Raw genomic sequence first — 16,163 nt, 5'->3', positions numbered from 1 at the left:
ACTTCTAAAAGAACCCTGATGTTATTTCCTTTCCTGTGAGTATACATTCTTCAAGGGAGGCTATATTTAAGTTTGGGGCAAATCATGGTCTGAGCCAACCACTGAAGTTTTATTCTCTTTGCAAAGTAATTGTTTTGGACACAGATATTGCTATGGCTATGAGAGCAAGTGAATGGAGACAGGTGGCACCTTCCTCTTATAAAAAGATATATTTTTGCATCTGGTTGTCACTTGAGACGCAGAATGTTGGCTGTCACTTGGGGGCCGTGGGGGGAGACACAGCTCACATGGTGAGAACAGTACTGTAAAGACAAAAGGTACCTAGGTTTCTGATGACGTTGTCCAGTTGCCGAATTAGTCAGTCCAGGAACTGCCCTGACTTTTAGTTATCAAGCTTCCCAAGCCTAAAGATTCCAAAATTGCTTCTGACTGCTAGAATAATTCAGACACATCACTTGAAGAAATTAGGTATTTATTGAGTAGATGTTTATTTAGTAAGAACAACACAAAGTTTCTCAAGAAAAAGATGATTTGAATCCCCCCAAAACAGAACAGAGCAACTTTCCATTATTCTCAGGTTACATCCCAATCTATAATCTTATACTGACCCTCCCTTTAATAAATGTCAAGATACACAAAATACTTGGAGGAAGATATCCAAATTATCCTAAAACCGTCATATTTTCAGGTAAAAATCAATTTAAGAGTAGTAATCTCTGTGTAACAAAGTACACCACAGCTGCCTTCCTGCAGCTTTAGAATCATTACTACTCAAAATATTAACATATTTATGCAAAATGCTTGTGAAAAATGGAAGCACCTTCCAGTTTCTGACTTCAGGAACAAGTACAAACCACCATCTCCTTCATAAATCTTCTGTTACAACATCCATCAAAAGCCACTGGCCCAGCTCTCAGATACTGACAACAATGGATGTGATGCAATGGATGACACAGTTTACAGCTACGCTACAAGCCCTGAATTATTTTTGCATAACATTCCAATATTCCCTGAAGAGATTTTATACACAGGTTGAAAACAGCTATTTTCCATCATAGTCAAAGTCAACTTACGTTTTAAATGAAAGGTACACTGTTGCTTTTCTTCAGTTTTTACAAGGAGTTGCTATGATGATGTGTGTTTGAATATGCTCACAAATTCAAACTGTATATGCAAACTACACATCATCAGAGGCTCCATATCAGGTCTTCAGTTTGGCATTAAAATGTCTGACCACAGACCCTCCAAATAACATTCACAGCATTAGAAGTGACAGAAATTTTCCTTTCTTTTTCTCTCCGTATCTTTTCAAAGGTTCTCTTTTGTTTGAAAACTGGGTTCATAGAAAATTCTTAAGAAACAATCCCATCAGACATTTGGAATTAATTGGTAGAGATGACGTGACAATAGATATTTTCCATTTAGAAGTTTGACATCAACTTGTAATCAGTTTTAAATTGCCTAGTCCAATATGCTATTCCATGTTCTCGTAATTCTGTAATTGCTAGATATTTGGATTAACATCATATTCATTTTTAGTTAAAAAAAATTCTTGCATCACCTTTCACACCTGCCTTAAGTTTATATAATTTAGTTTTAAAAATCTAGTTTCATGTTCAATGAATTAAGAAACGACGAACACCAGGACAGTTTAGCCAGACTTTAACAGGCAAAAAAGGGTTGCTTTGGCAATGTATAAAAGGATAACTGTTGCAGTACTAATCATTATTTAATCTACTTTTATTAAATATTAAAATTCAATAAGGCAATTGTTTAAGATGCTTGAAATTACATTTAATAAAATGATAACTGGCCCCACACCTGACATACTGCTTCCCTAATTCTTCTCTATTTTACTCTAAGGAATGAAAAGTTATTTAAAAAAAAAAAATCAGTGGTCTCCCTAAATCACTCCTGATTAACACTAAGGTGTTTATTACTTACAATATAAACTTCTGAAAAAGACACTGAATACTTTCTTTTTAGGTTTTTCCATTTAATGTACTCCTGCTGCCTCCTGTTCTCTTTAATCCATTCCTAACACTTCAACTGGAAGTATGCCTATTGAGGAATCAGGAGATGTGATGTACTGTTTAAGCTGCCATTCATTCAAGGCAGGGCAGTGGTTCCCAAATCTAGCTTCTTATCAGTATCATCTGGGAAAACCACTGTGATAGATTCCTGGGCCCCCTTCAGATCTGATATGGCCATCCCCTCCTCCTGTGTTATCTATGTGGTCAGTCTGCATAATCCAGCATCTGGGAAGACTAAAAGAATGTTAAAAAGGAAGATATTTGTCATCGTGTTTCGACAGGTCTTAGCTCACAAACTTGGATCCAATTAACAAAAAAATACAAAAACAAATACAATGTTGAATCACAGCACTAAATGATCAGTGAGTAGAGTGACTGGGAAAAGCCTTTAGGATCAACAAATCAAACCAAGGTATCCTGGCTGCCCCTTCCACGAAAGCCAGCACAATTCCTGAGCCCAGAGGGCCTCGTGAACTGAAACAGAGGAAGGCAAGCAGACAGTGGTACAGGCTGGGGTGCTGCAACTCAAAAAGTGACTGTTCCCACACCTCCGCTCTCTACCTCTACTTCTCGATTTCCCCACTCTCATCCCCTCTCTTCTTGCACTCTGCCTTTGGCCATTCTCACTCTTATTCCCTTCTCTTTCCTCACTTTTCTCACTTCCTCTCTTTTCCTTCTTCCTTTGATCATTCCTTTACATCATTCTTTCCTTTGCTTTCTCTTCCTTAAAAATTCTTCCTTACATAATCTAAGCAAATTCACACCAGAGATAAAAAACATTCAGCCTAAAACAGAATGATCTGTTCAGGAGACAACAGAGCAACACAGAACTTCAACAGTAATGCTGGTGTGGCATGATACAAGCCATGCAGCAAATCCATTCTCTCTTCTGGGTCTCAACTTCATGACTTCTGAGTCTTATGAGGTGGGAAGGGCATATTGATTGTTCACAAACTTATGGCACAGAGAAGGTTAAATGATATGCCTCGGGTCCCTAACCAAGAAGAGAATCCAGATCTAGTTCACAGTCTGGTTTTCCTTCCATTACACCAATAACATCTGACTGAAGGCAAGATGAGAGAGCAGTGAGTAAGCAGTAGTATTGTTTCAGGCTCTGAAGTGTCCAAAGGTAAGTGGGTTACCGTATACATTATGAACTACTCTTCATAGGGAAAAAAAAAAGTATGTATTTTCTTAAAATGTAAATCACAATATATATTTTCTAAAGGTTTTCCAAGTTCCTCTAAGGTGGCTACTTCATATAAACGAGGGCTGGCTACATTATAAAGTCATTCCGCTTTGGTAACACTGCAGCCCAGAGATAGTTCTGAGGTCAGAATTGTTCTAACACATAGACTCAAAGGATATAGAATGTAATTCGTATAAACTGCATAGATACACCATCTTATGGAAAGAAATATAAAACGTTCTCTAAGCTGTTCTAGAATTTAACCTCATTAATGCTGAGAACTGCACTTCTTGAGACTTCTCAAGGAAAACGTTACCTTATCTAAAGATAAACTCAGAAAACTCATTTTAATATTGTTAAGGACTTTTTGTGATACCCTAACTTTCAGGTAAACACAGTCCCTAAGTGGAGAGTTTTCGCCATAAACCAATTTATGGTAAAACGCTCAATTAGGTCAGGTCTGAATAAACCACATGAAGAACCTTCCAACTGATCCACAATGTAGAGTGTGTAACCGTGTAAATAGGTACAACAGGCGTGAGACCACAGCACACAGTCCAGTTAAACTATGACCACACTCTACCCAGTCCCAATCATACTAGAGCCTATGGGGCTAAGAGTCTCTGTTCACTAAGGAAATTAAATCTAAGCAACTTCCTAATATAAATTTGTATCGTGTCAATAGCCCCAAGTACTTCCGCTAATGTTTCAGAATCACATTTATAATCCACCAACTGTGCCGAGAATTGTGGTCCTAACTTCAACCTTCAAGTTGGCAAAATGATTTCCAGGGGTTCCCAGACTGACACCAAAATCATCTGAGGTGCTTATTAAAAATAGAATCATAATGTGACTTATTTTTGCACTCTGATTCTAACATTGTAGTCAGTAAGGGAAATCTGCCTAAGAACTGGATATTAACCGAAGCCAAAGGAGATATGATGTCACTGTAGTTACCGAAGTGTTCACAGAGGTGAAATAACATGATGCCTGGCATTTTCTTTAAGATACTTCAGCAAAGGAAAAAGGGACAGATGACACAAATGTGGTAAGATACTGACGTGTCTGATCTGGATGAGGGGTCCCACTGTACTATTCTCTCTACTTCTGTGTAATGTGCAGACCCATCTAGACATGGGGGACCAGAGTCACCAAAGGTGAGGAATCCATTCTCAGCAAGGTCCCCACAAGAGTCTAATGTAGCCAGGCCGCCAATGGTCTCACCTGGGGACCATTAAAAATGATCCTATACCCTCCAAACTTCAAAATTCTAGGGACCTCATTTTTTATTTAGCAAATCAACTTCAACAAGTTCACAAGTTCTCACAGTCACCACGGTGCTCTGCCAGGGACACACAGACTGTGCTCTCTGAACGCTTCTGTCCAAGAGTGCTGGGCTGGCCATCAGCTTCTAATCTGCCTTTCTTAACACCTTCCTCTCCCAATTTGTCCCTGACTGAACTGCAAAGACCGAGGACCGTCTTCCACGTCTCCACAGAGGGCACTGTGTCTTCATAAACCCAATCACCACTATTTTCACAAAGGTGATAGTCTTCCTTCATGATTTTCTCTTCTCTATTTAAGCGTTAAAATGTCAAAAGGAGAAAAAGAAGTTAACCATACAGTACTTGGTAAAATGAGACGTGTGCCCCAGCACAGTACATGCTAAGTACTCAGAATCTACAGCTATAGAAGACAGGTCAAAAACACTAAGAGAAGTAATATTTTCTTATTGCCAAGATAAAAAAAAAATAACTGTCTTAAGTGATATTCAAAGAAGGAGGACATGCACATCAAACCAAATCAAAACTAGTTTTTCTATAATCAGATGTGACAATCTTCTGAAGCCAATCATCCATGAAAGTTGTCTAACTTAAAGTCAGGCTCTATACGTATATTTGCTTCTTCAAAAATATCTTGCAAAGCCATTTTGAGGTAGAAGGAAAAAGGTTTAAGTGGACCACTTTTTTTCTGCTCCACTGTAACTATAATGACTGCTCACAGGAAGTACATAGCTTATGCATTTTGGTCCATCACATTTTCCACCATCATATAAGTATACTCGTTAGGTTCTCATTTTATTATCAGTATATTTATTGTGTCCAGAATGCCCAGTAAAGCTGAAAATTTTCATTTAAAGTGATAAAAAATTTCCTAAAATACCTAATAATCTTAGATATGACTTTTGGCAAGACAGTTAAGCACATACAAATGAAAATTCTACGTTTCACAAATACACACAGAGACTAATAATCAAAACTTTCAGTTTTCCCTCTCAATTTTAAATGTGCAGTTTACTTATAAACTAAAAATAATTTTAAGCATGATTGTCACAAAAATATTTTAAAACAGAGATGAAATGTATAAAGGCACACACAGATTGTCGATAGTGACATCAGTTACATCCCATTTCTTTAGAAACAGAACATTTTCTGCTCCTGTAAACAACTTTCTTTTCTCACACGTTTAAAGTGAGGTTAGTGCTGACATAAAATTATTGCTATACTCACAGTTTGAGTGTTTCCACTGTGTATGAGGTACATTTTTCTCCAACCATACATCCCTACTGCTCTTACCCACTTGAGAGTAAGAGTCAAACAAAGTCTGTAGGCTATAACCATTCAATAATATCTTCATCAATACTAGAATGATAGCAAATAGCATTACAAAACATCAGAAATCAAAAATATCTTCTTGTTGGGGTCCAAGACTTCAACTTATTCTTCATTACATGAAAATACTGCTCATTAAACTTCTTCGGGAAAAAAATTATTCTGAAGATGAATAATTCTTTCCTGAACACTTCATCTAAGACTATTCCTTCACACACATCCTCTGATATTTTCTTGTTTTAATTCATTTGATTTAGCGGTCACCAAGAATCACCTTTCCTTTGGTGGTCTATCATAACGATCTTGTATGCTTTTCGTCAGCTGTTTGATAAATATTTTGTAAATTTTTCCACAGTATGTATGCACTGTCTTTTGTAGTTCCAGTTCTAAAGGCTTTAATAAAGAATGGATGTTGTCATCTTCAAAAGAACACTAGAGAAAGAAAATAAGACAAAGATATATATAAAAATTTCACTCTATTCCCAACAACTTCTTCTTCAATCAACTTGACATTGACAACCTCCATTTAAAGTCTCACAGAAAGTATGTGCCCAACAAATAATTTCAATGAGTTTAACAGACTACGATCTCACAGGAGGAGGGAGAGAGTACGGGTAACTCACTGGGGGTACTGGGGAGAGCCCTTCAGAGAGGAGCGTGGAGGCAGGGCACTCCAGGCCAAGGCAAGAACATGGTTAAGGGCAGAGAAGACCAGAGATACTGACAGGTGTGAGGTGACAACCAAAAGCTCGAGGTGTCTGAGAGAGACTAATAAGAGCCAAGAATCACTCTGATAACACTGGTGAGGCTGGACTGGGAAGGAGTGAGACGGAGGCACACAGCGGGAGGAATGCAAAATGACAGCACAGGTCAGTGCTTCCCACAGAACTCTAACTGCACAAAGGGATCCCAAGGATAAAGATGTTTGAGAACTGCTAAATACCAAGCACTCTTGGGGGGATTCGCAGTGGCACATGAAAAACTATAAAAACAGAAAATACATCTGTTGGGTATTGTTCGGCCCACTAATTCCAAAATATACTTTTTACCCTTTTCACCATAAAATATATTAATAGCCCAAGGAATATATTTTGGAAAACACTGTTGTAATAGTTAAGTGCAAATAACCTGTGAGCTTAGTATTTTCAACCAGGTACATTTTTTCATTTAGTATTTGCAACTACAGTCAGAAAGACTGATGGGGCTTGAAAACAGAACATTTTACGGGAAAAGTTTGAAGTCAGTGAAAAATGCAAAATCCTGAAGGAAATTCAGAACCTGAAATCTAGGAGGGCTGCATATGACCTGAGGTTCACTACGCTGCCACTGAGGAAGAGGAAATAAAAGCACCATTTGAATCACAATTAGTGAGTCTGTAGGAAGCCACAGCCCATCTAGGGAGAACAGGCTGAACGTAGATGCTAATTTAGAACATGGACGTGTAGAGCTGCAAAGAGATCCTAAACCTGGGTGCCTCTAGTGCAAGAAAACTATGAGCATTAACTGCATGAAACCTTCACTCTTGGGGTGGTTTTTCAAACCTAATCCCATATACTGAAGATAAATATCTTGAAGTATTTTTGAAAACCAAAAAAACCCCAAAAAAACAAAAAGAGGAGAGGCTTAACTGGGAAGAACGTAACGAAAATAACAACAGCTAGCACACAGGGATCTAGGAGAGACTGCTGAAAGCTGGACTGGTTAAAAGAGGGCCCTTCCTACATGCCAGGCATTGTTCTAAGAGCTTTATACGTATTAATGCACTTAAGCCTCATACCAACTTCATGTAACAGGACATCACTATTTACAAAGCAACTTAAGGCAGGGGGAGAATCCTCCCAGTTACAACGCTAGTTAGGTGGCTAAGCCAGGAGTCCACCTCAGCTGTGAAAAGAAATCGATAGCTAGTGGGAAGCAGCCGCATAGCACAGGGAGATCAGCTCCGTGCTTTGTGACCACCTAAAGGGGTGGGATAGGGAGGGTAGGAGGGAGGGAGATGCAAGAGGGAAGAGATATGGGGATATATGCATATGTAGAGCTGATTCACTTTGTTATAAAGCAGAAAGTAACACACCACTGTAAAGCAATTATACTCCAATAAAGATGTTAAAAAAAAAAAAAGTCAACAGCTTTACAACCACACAGCACCGCTTATCCAAAACAGCAAACGCAACTGTGCCAAGTCAGTTTCAAAAACTCTGTTAAAAGATGCAGCTCTGTTAACAGTGGTAAACTGTGCTGTGCTGTATACAGACACGTCTACATTTGTCTGGGGTTATGCTGAAGAAGGTCAGGTTTACCTTACCTTCTTCAAGGTTTAACACCTGTATTAAGTGATACTGTCAAGAAACATTTCACTGTGTATAAACAACATACTTGGACAACTGTGGCTGAGAGGCGAGTAATAATGGGAAGAGCAAACTGTGGTCTTTTTCTTACTCTACAATGACAAAAAATGAAAACATAACAAAGGTGTTTAAAAGCAAACTCCCAGGAATACTAGAGATTCAGTTCATCCATTTTCATGTGATTTAAATCCCAGTTTGTGGTTAAATTTCTTTTTTCTTCACTGGGAAAGTCTTTTGATGAGTATTTTCCCAAAATAAAAATATTGCCTCATGAATTAGAGCTCTTTTAGTCCAACATATAACACAAGTAACTTGCCCTTTACGGGAGAAGGTGATAAATCACCCAGATGTCCACCTGTAGTGCACAGCCGGAAGTCACGCCCTCCACCAGCCACAGACTCTGCAGTGTCCAGGAGTTGTGCAGCATGGAACGCACGTCCAGACGTTCCCTTTCCCAGAGGCCACATGTGCCCTTACCTGACTGTGCGCCTCTTCCCATACTGAGTGCTACGTTTGACTGGTCTGCACCATTCCTGCCTGCCTGGTACTCAGCCTTCCAGCTCAGTCCAAAGTCAGCTCCTCTGAGAAGCTCTCCTGACACAGTTAATCACTCCCTCCCTCTTCACTGGCACCGCACCCAGCACACAAACTTTTAGGAAGGTCATGTTTTATATCTAAGACTGTCAGTTGAAGGCAGTGAATAAATGGTGAGGCTATGATGACCACAAGTAGATAATTAAAGGCATTTTCGAAAAACAGAACATGTTTTAAAAGTATGGCAGAATGGCAGGCAGTTCAATCTGACAAATGCTGAGTGCCAACTATGTACAAGAAGGTGGTGCAGGAGGGAAATGGTCGAGAATCCCTTGCATCTCTGCAAATCTACTGCATCTTATGCAAATAGAAGAAGGGTGTGAAGTAAATCATAGGTAACACAGAAACACCAAGAAATCTAATAATTCAAACGAAATACAAGAAGCAGAAAATATTTTACAGAGTAATAAAATATTTTGTTCCCATTGCAAATCTGCAATTTTTAATCTTAGTATTTTTATTCACTCAGCAACTAATATTTAACAACTATGTGTGGGCTGTAAAAACTGATTTGCTGGCAGACAGAGCCATGCATTTACATTTTAAAAATGGTTCACGTCCTTATTGTTCACAGCATTCGATGGCTATGACTAAGCTTCTGTCTGACACTTGCATAAATGCCCTTGTCTAAACTGCAATTCTTTTAAATTACACTTCTCACTGAATTATAGATAAGGCAAGATAAAAACACTAACCAAGAGCACCAAAAAAGACTGATTAACTTCATTAAGTTGAAAAATGGGTAATATGGCTATTAATATGGACCCAAAACAAACATTAATCTTTAATTACTTCAGTATTTGAAATAGTTTTTAAAATAAGATTTATTTTTTAAAAACCAAGTGTAATTCATCAGCTTAAAACGAATACTCAATTTTTTTAAAGTATACATTTATAGAAGATCAGAAAAGATCAAATAAAACTAGTAAGATTTAATTCCTTAATAATTTTTTTTAAATGATCAAAGGCAACAAAGAAATCACATTTTTATAGGAGTGCATTTCTTTTCTATCCTGCAAAGTCTCAGAACCCCAAATGTACCTTTTGTCATCTTTATCACCTCTTGACAACCCATGATAAAGCATTATTAAAATACGATATTGATTTCTGAAGGCATACAAGGTCGGCTACATGAAAATGAACATCACTAAATTTTATAATTCTTCAGTGAGTGTAGCTGTATCATGATAAACTGATTATTCAGAAACCTTCTCTCTCAGGTTTATAGGACAAGAAACTTAGCAAAAACACTAAAACTGTAGCCTACAATGCTGTCAGCACTTTGCCTACCACCAGGTTTGAGAAACTCAGATTTCCAGGAGAAACCTTCAGCTCCTTGTCACTGCAGACCGTCACCTTACACAGCACGTCATCACCGCATCTAGCCCAGCCCTGCTGCTGCCTCCCTTCACCCATCACCCCAAACAGCTCAACGCCTGACCTCCTCGCGGACCTTCCACAACCCCTGAGGCTTTTTCTCAGGCAATTTTGGCCCAGCCTGCTCACCTGGCAAACTCTTACTCATTCTTCAGGGCTCACTTCAAATGCCTCATCAACGAAGCCTTCCCTGGCTCTTCGGGGCAAAACTTGCACTCTTTCACAGTCCTAGTACAATCTGTGTCTCAGCAGATTACATACAGTTCAGTATCTTTATCCCCATTCCTATTACTGAGGCTGTACTAGCAAACAATGAGAGCAGTCACGAGCAGATACTGAGCATCTAGCAAACAGGAGCATCAGCTCTTCTCCTGACCCCCACGCTTACACCAAACCACTCCTGTTATTTTACTTATGTTTTTGTCTTCACGTCCACATAAGATTAGACACAGTCTAGCAGAGCAGTGAACACACCCACGTGAGAGATGAGTGCTCACATACACTTCTCCCCAGGTATCAGTGAATTAGCTGCATGGATAGCACTTGATATAATGCTCCTTAAGCAAAATCATAAATCCAGTCCTTATTTGGATTTGCCCCAAGTCTTGGTCCCCAACATATTCAGAAACCTGGTTCATGCATCATCTCCCCCTATCAATCCACCTTAATTAAACAAGAGCACCGTAAGAACAAGGAAAAAAAAAGAGAGAAGAACAGATATCTGGGGTGGTGGGGCCAGTATAATTTTTTCCCAAAATCAATATAAAGTAAACGCTTAAAAGAGAAAACCCCATTTACAAAGGCAACAAAGAAGATAAAATACTTAAGGATAAACTTAAGATATGTTCAAAATCCACAGTATGAAGAAAACTATTAAACATTCCTGAAAGACACAAATGAAAGACAGACCTTGTTCTTAAGATGTCTCAACAGCATTAAAATGTCAGCAGTCACTAAGTTAATATGTGAAGATGATACACGCCCAACAAAAAAACAAGTTTTTTATGTAATTAAATGAGTTGATATTTGTGGAAAAATAAAAATACAGTAGGTAGGAAAACACTGAAAGGACAGGCTACGAAGAGGAAGTAACCCTATCAGATATTAAAATACAGCACAAAGGCTTTATAATTAAAATAGTGTGCAAGAGTACACAAATGGACAGACCAATGGAGCAAAACAGAAAATCCAGAAATTACAAATGGAACTTTAGTATATAATAAAGTCAGTATCTCAAATCTTTTAGACTTTTAAATAAATGGTGTTGGGACAAGACAGCTATTTGGGAAAAGATCAAATTAGATCTATTCCTCTCTCAAAAGAGTAAATTCCAAATTGAGCAGAAGGCTAAATGTAATAAATGAAAAAGTATATAGGTGAATTTTTCTATAAGCTGAGTATAGGTAAGGAAAGACTTTCTAATTACTACTTTTTTAAAAAAAAGGTTTTAAATTTGATTACATAAAATTTTTAAAAAACAACTTTGAATGGTAAAAAATTCCATAAACAGTCAAATTGGGGAAAAAATTTACATGAGATGTCACAGAAAAAGAACTAACATCTTTAATACACAAGGAACTTGCAACAAATGGTGGGGAGGTGGGGAGTAGAGACCGAAACTCCCTCATGGTGATGACTGTACAACTCTGTAAACATGATAAAAACCACTGAATTATTTATACTATGGGTGAACTGTGTGGTATATAAAATATGTTATCAATAAAAAAGATGTAAAAACAGCTGTTAAATATATAGAAAGATGTTCATCGCAATCATAAGAGAAAGGCAAATTAAAATTAAACTAAGATTCCATTTCTCACTCGTTAGAATGGCAAAAATTTTTCAAGCTTGATAATACACTCTGTTAGGGAGGCTGTGAGTAACAGGCCTCGTCATGAACTGTTGGCGGGAATGCAAATAATCCCCATGTAGGGAAAACAGGCGGTATCTTCAATTAAAATTATCCCATGTCCAGGAATTTACCCTGGAGAAACATCTCCCAACAATACATACATATGTATGGCAAAGTTATGCACTGCTGCGTTATTTATTATTCAAAACGCTGGAAAAGACCAAAATGTTCAAACATAAGAGATTAATTGAATAAACTCTGGTACATGCACAAAATGGAATATCATACAGCTGTTTAAAGAAAAGAAGCATGAAGAAAATATTTATAAATGCCCAAATTTCCAGAATACTGTAAAAAAGGCAAAGCGCAAATAAAGATGAACAGTATGCTACTTCTCATGTAAGAAAAGGGGAATTACAAAACATACACGTATCTACTTACCAGTACAGGAAGGACAAACCGGAAAATGAAATTGGTGATGGGGTGGGGGGCCTGGGGTGGAAGGATGGGGAAGGAGTGCTACTTCTGAGTAAACCGTTATATAGTTTCGACTTTTTGAAGTATATTAATATTCCTCATATCAAACTAAAGTTAAATCAACAAAGATGAGGGGAAAAAACTTAAAACTGAAAGCATACAGAAACACATGAACCCAACTGTATTTCCAATGAATGAATAACCACACTGAAAGAAGGAGAAAAGAACTGACGCAAGTAACTTCTGTACATAGTACTGAGTACACACCCTCATCTGGGGCAGGGGAGGGGCGGGGGGAGGACTAGAAACAAATCCTTTATAGTAGGCTGGTTTTTCAAGAACAGAGGAGCAGAGATAGCAGTATGAATGCAGCATTTTTGAAATTAGTTTAAGTGTACTGTAGAACTAAGCAAAAGAGGAAATATTTTATGCTCGGAGCCAGGATTCTAATTGTGGAAGAAATGAGATAAAACAGAAACAAAGTAGGAGAAGGCAAGGAAGGGGCCTAAGGGAATGGAACTGGAGGCACTGGTGTGAGCACATGACTGTGTGTGTTTGTATATCTGTATTTCCCAGCTCTGCTGCTGAAAGGGCTTAGAAGGGAAGACACCCTTGTAGCAATAAGTATCAGAGTTCCTTTGACAGCTGATTTCAGGGTGAGGGCAGGGAATGTATAACAAGACGAGCCTGGGGTATTTTGTTTGGACAGAGAATGCGGAGGTACTCAAAATAATGATGGGAATATGTCAAATGAGCACAAGAGGTAGCCAAAAGGGCTCCCAATCGCCAAATCTGGCACAACTTCAGCATCAATATAAATAAAATTGAATGCTGCATTATAAATCATGGAAAAAAATACGTATCAGTGAGTTCACACTGATAATGTATAGATCAATAAGTGGGAAAAGGGGAGTGCTCTTCCTTACAGCAGAACGCCAAGTGCCAGAGCTAGATGTGGAAGGAGTGCTGGGTTTATAACTCTTGAACTAGGGTAAAGGATATGCAAATTCTCTGTAAGCTTGCGAGTATGTCCACAAAAACATTTTTTTAAAAAAAGCTTACATTTCTCAGTGCTTCATAAATAGCTCTAAACGCTGGTTGCTTATCATCATGGTAAACACCTCTGTTCCCATGAAGAATAAAGATTCCTTCTTCTTCGGCTTCTTGGCAATTGCTTCCATATATGCAATGATCTGGTCGATAATTCCATTGACACGGAAAAACAAAAAGGCTTTCTAGGCAGAGACAAAACAAAAAAGCAAACATACCCTAATTCCACAGAATTAATACTTTGCAAAATTTTAGTTTAAATTTAGTTTACTCTGTCTTAAAAAAAAAGAGTGATAGCCATTAGTATAAGCCAAAATCAAATAAATGCATTTCTCCAGTTCTGACTAAATATTAACTATGATTTTTTTTACAAATGCAAAGAATAAATTTAAATGATTACCTGGATTATGAAAAAATATGATATTCAACAGATCTTGATCACCCCATGTGATGTTCAGTTTGTATTTTTTAAGCAATGGCATAAGTATATCTCCCCATCGTAGTCGCACAGAGGTCATATCATTCTGTTGGTAAATACATTAATGAGATTCTCAGGCTTCCAGGTGTAAAACGGCAGCATAATGACAGTTCCCCATTCTTCCCTTAGCAATTGTTACAGATCAAGGGGAGAAGTGTAAACTTTCTTTTTTTTTTTTTTTTTTTTTTGTGGTATGCGGGCCTCTCACTGCCGTGTCCTCTCCCGCCGCGGAGCACAGGCTCCGGACGTGCAGGCCCAGTGGCCATGACTCACAGGTCCAGCCACTCCGCGGCATGCGGGATCCCCCCGGAACCGGGGCACGAACCGGCGCCCCCTGCATCGGCAGGCAGACTCCCAACCACTGCACCACCAGGGAAGCCCAGAAGTGTAAACTTTTGTTTCAAAACCAAGTGACCCTAATGTAAACATAAGTATCAGTAAAACTGTCCAGCTGGAGTGCAGAAGATAACAGAAGAAGGTATCTGAAGCTGCACAAAGAAGTGATAAAACTAACAGATGTCGGGGAGGAAAGGGAAAGAGAAAGTAGGTGGTAGTTTAAGTACTATGACTGTGACCTCATCTTAAAAAGCAGATAGCTTTAGTACCTATGTCATATGTCTAGACACAGTACCTATGTCTCTATCATACAGCTGCTGAGGATCAAACCTGTTAATATATGAATAAAGAGTACTAGGAAAAGTACCTGGCACAGTGTTAGCTATTATTATCACCATGATCATTATTATTCTTAGTCTGATTTGCCAACCCTTTATAGCTGGCATTTCAAAGAGGTCATTTGAAATTGATAAATCAAAAATAGATACTGAATTTCGTCAGATGCCTTTTCAGCCTCTACGGAACTACTCATAGCTCATACCTAAGGAAACAACAGAGTTGAAAGAGGGCTGGGGATCATGTGAACCTGGGGTGAAGTTGAATACTAAGTCTTTTATACCAATTTGACTCTCTGAAACTCTCCAGACTTAAACCAGTACTCCTCAAAGTACAGTTTGCAGTGTGCTGATCAGTGAATTTTTCATGTCCTCTACAAGATTTAAGTACACAAATTAAGAGTAAGATTTAGAAACTTTTATAGCAACTTTATGTCTATTTAGTCTAATATTTTCCTAGTAATTTATTTACATTATTTTTAGAAAAGCATTGCTTCATGACAGATTGTAAATAATGTTTAAAAAAACACGGATTCTTCTCCACAGATAGCTTAAAAAACATTATTACAAGCTATTCTAGGATATATAACAAACACAATGGAGGTATAAACAATCTATCCTTCGAGAAAGAAAAGTCAGAATTCCTGGGGAAAAAACTACGTGTTTAAACTAAATATAATCTGCTATAATTGTATTACCTTTGTGTGAAATTTCTCAGAATGCAGTAAATACAGTAAACTATACACAATCAGAAGTAAATCTGGAAAATGACTGAAACAAGTTTTTTACTTAAGGAAATATTAAGAAAATACTTTATTGAAAGGATGACTCTGAAATAAGTCACAGATCATGTTCACTAAATGTTCTTAGGATCTGAAAAGGAAACTTCTGAATTGCTCAAAAGGACCAAGACCAGAAACAGATTAAATAGACAGGACTGGTGGACCCCTTGTACCATGTCAATGTTCAAGTCTTCACTGGATTCTACTTATGAAAAAAAAAATGTATAGAGAGACAGAAATACACCTATTCAAAGAAATACATCTATTCAAAGAAAAGAAAGATAAAATTACAAGGTCCAGGGCAGTTTTAGGGAAAAAAGAAAAAAATCAAGGGGTGGGAGGTGGGGGGACCTTTATAATACACGTAAAGGAGAAGTCCTACTAGAAAAATACTGGACAAGAAGCAATAACACTAGTATTATTTGCTGAGGATACAACCTAGAATATCCAAGACAACCAACGAAAACTATGAGAAATGAGTTTAATAAAGAGGCATCATATATAAAAAGAGCTCAAGTCAACAGAAATGGAAAAACGGCAAAGTACAGAAATAGTCAAAGGATATGGCCATACAGCCATTCACAAAGGAGGAAACAAAAATGGCTAAAATTTGTATGAAAAGATTTTCATCCCACATTGGTGGTACAGTCAGGAGAGTAAAAATTAAAATACATGAGATATTTTTCAGCCATGTACCTAC

General features: G+C 37.9%; 1 protein-coding gene across 2 annotated transcripts in view; it reads right to left on the bottom strand.

The window, feature by feature from the left end:
- Positions 1-3,205: 3,205 nt before the first annotated feature.
- Positions 3,206-16,163, bottom strand: part of GXYLT1 (glucoside xylosyltransferase 1) — a 49,630-nt gene continuing 36,672 nt past the window's right edge. For both annotated transcript variants that reach the window (XM_030835377.2, XM_030835378.2), the window contains 3 exons: positions 13,933-14,056; positions 13,545-13,717; positions 3,206-6,266 (listed from right to left, as the gene is read on the bottom strand). In XM_030835377.2, the coding sequence (XP_030691237.1) occupies positions 6,105-6,266; positions 13,545-13,717; positions 13,933-14,056 (459 nt within the window). In that variant the 3' untranslated portion in view covers positions 3,206-6,104. The remainder of the gene's footprint in view (positions 6,267-13,544; positions 13,718-13,932; positions 14,057-16,163) is intronic.

The sequence above is a fragment of the Globicephala melas genome, chromosome 10 (genome assembly GCF_963455315.2).
Source record: "Globicephala melas chromosome 10, mGloMel1.2, whole genome shotgun sequence".
NCBI classification, from domain to species: domain Eukaryota; kingdom Metazoa; phylum Chordata; class Mammalia; order Artiodactyla; family Delphinidae; genus Globicephala; species Globicephala melas.
Note: the sequence above shows the minus strand (reverse complement) of the source record. Positions and strands in the feature narration are given on the sequence as shown.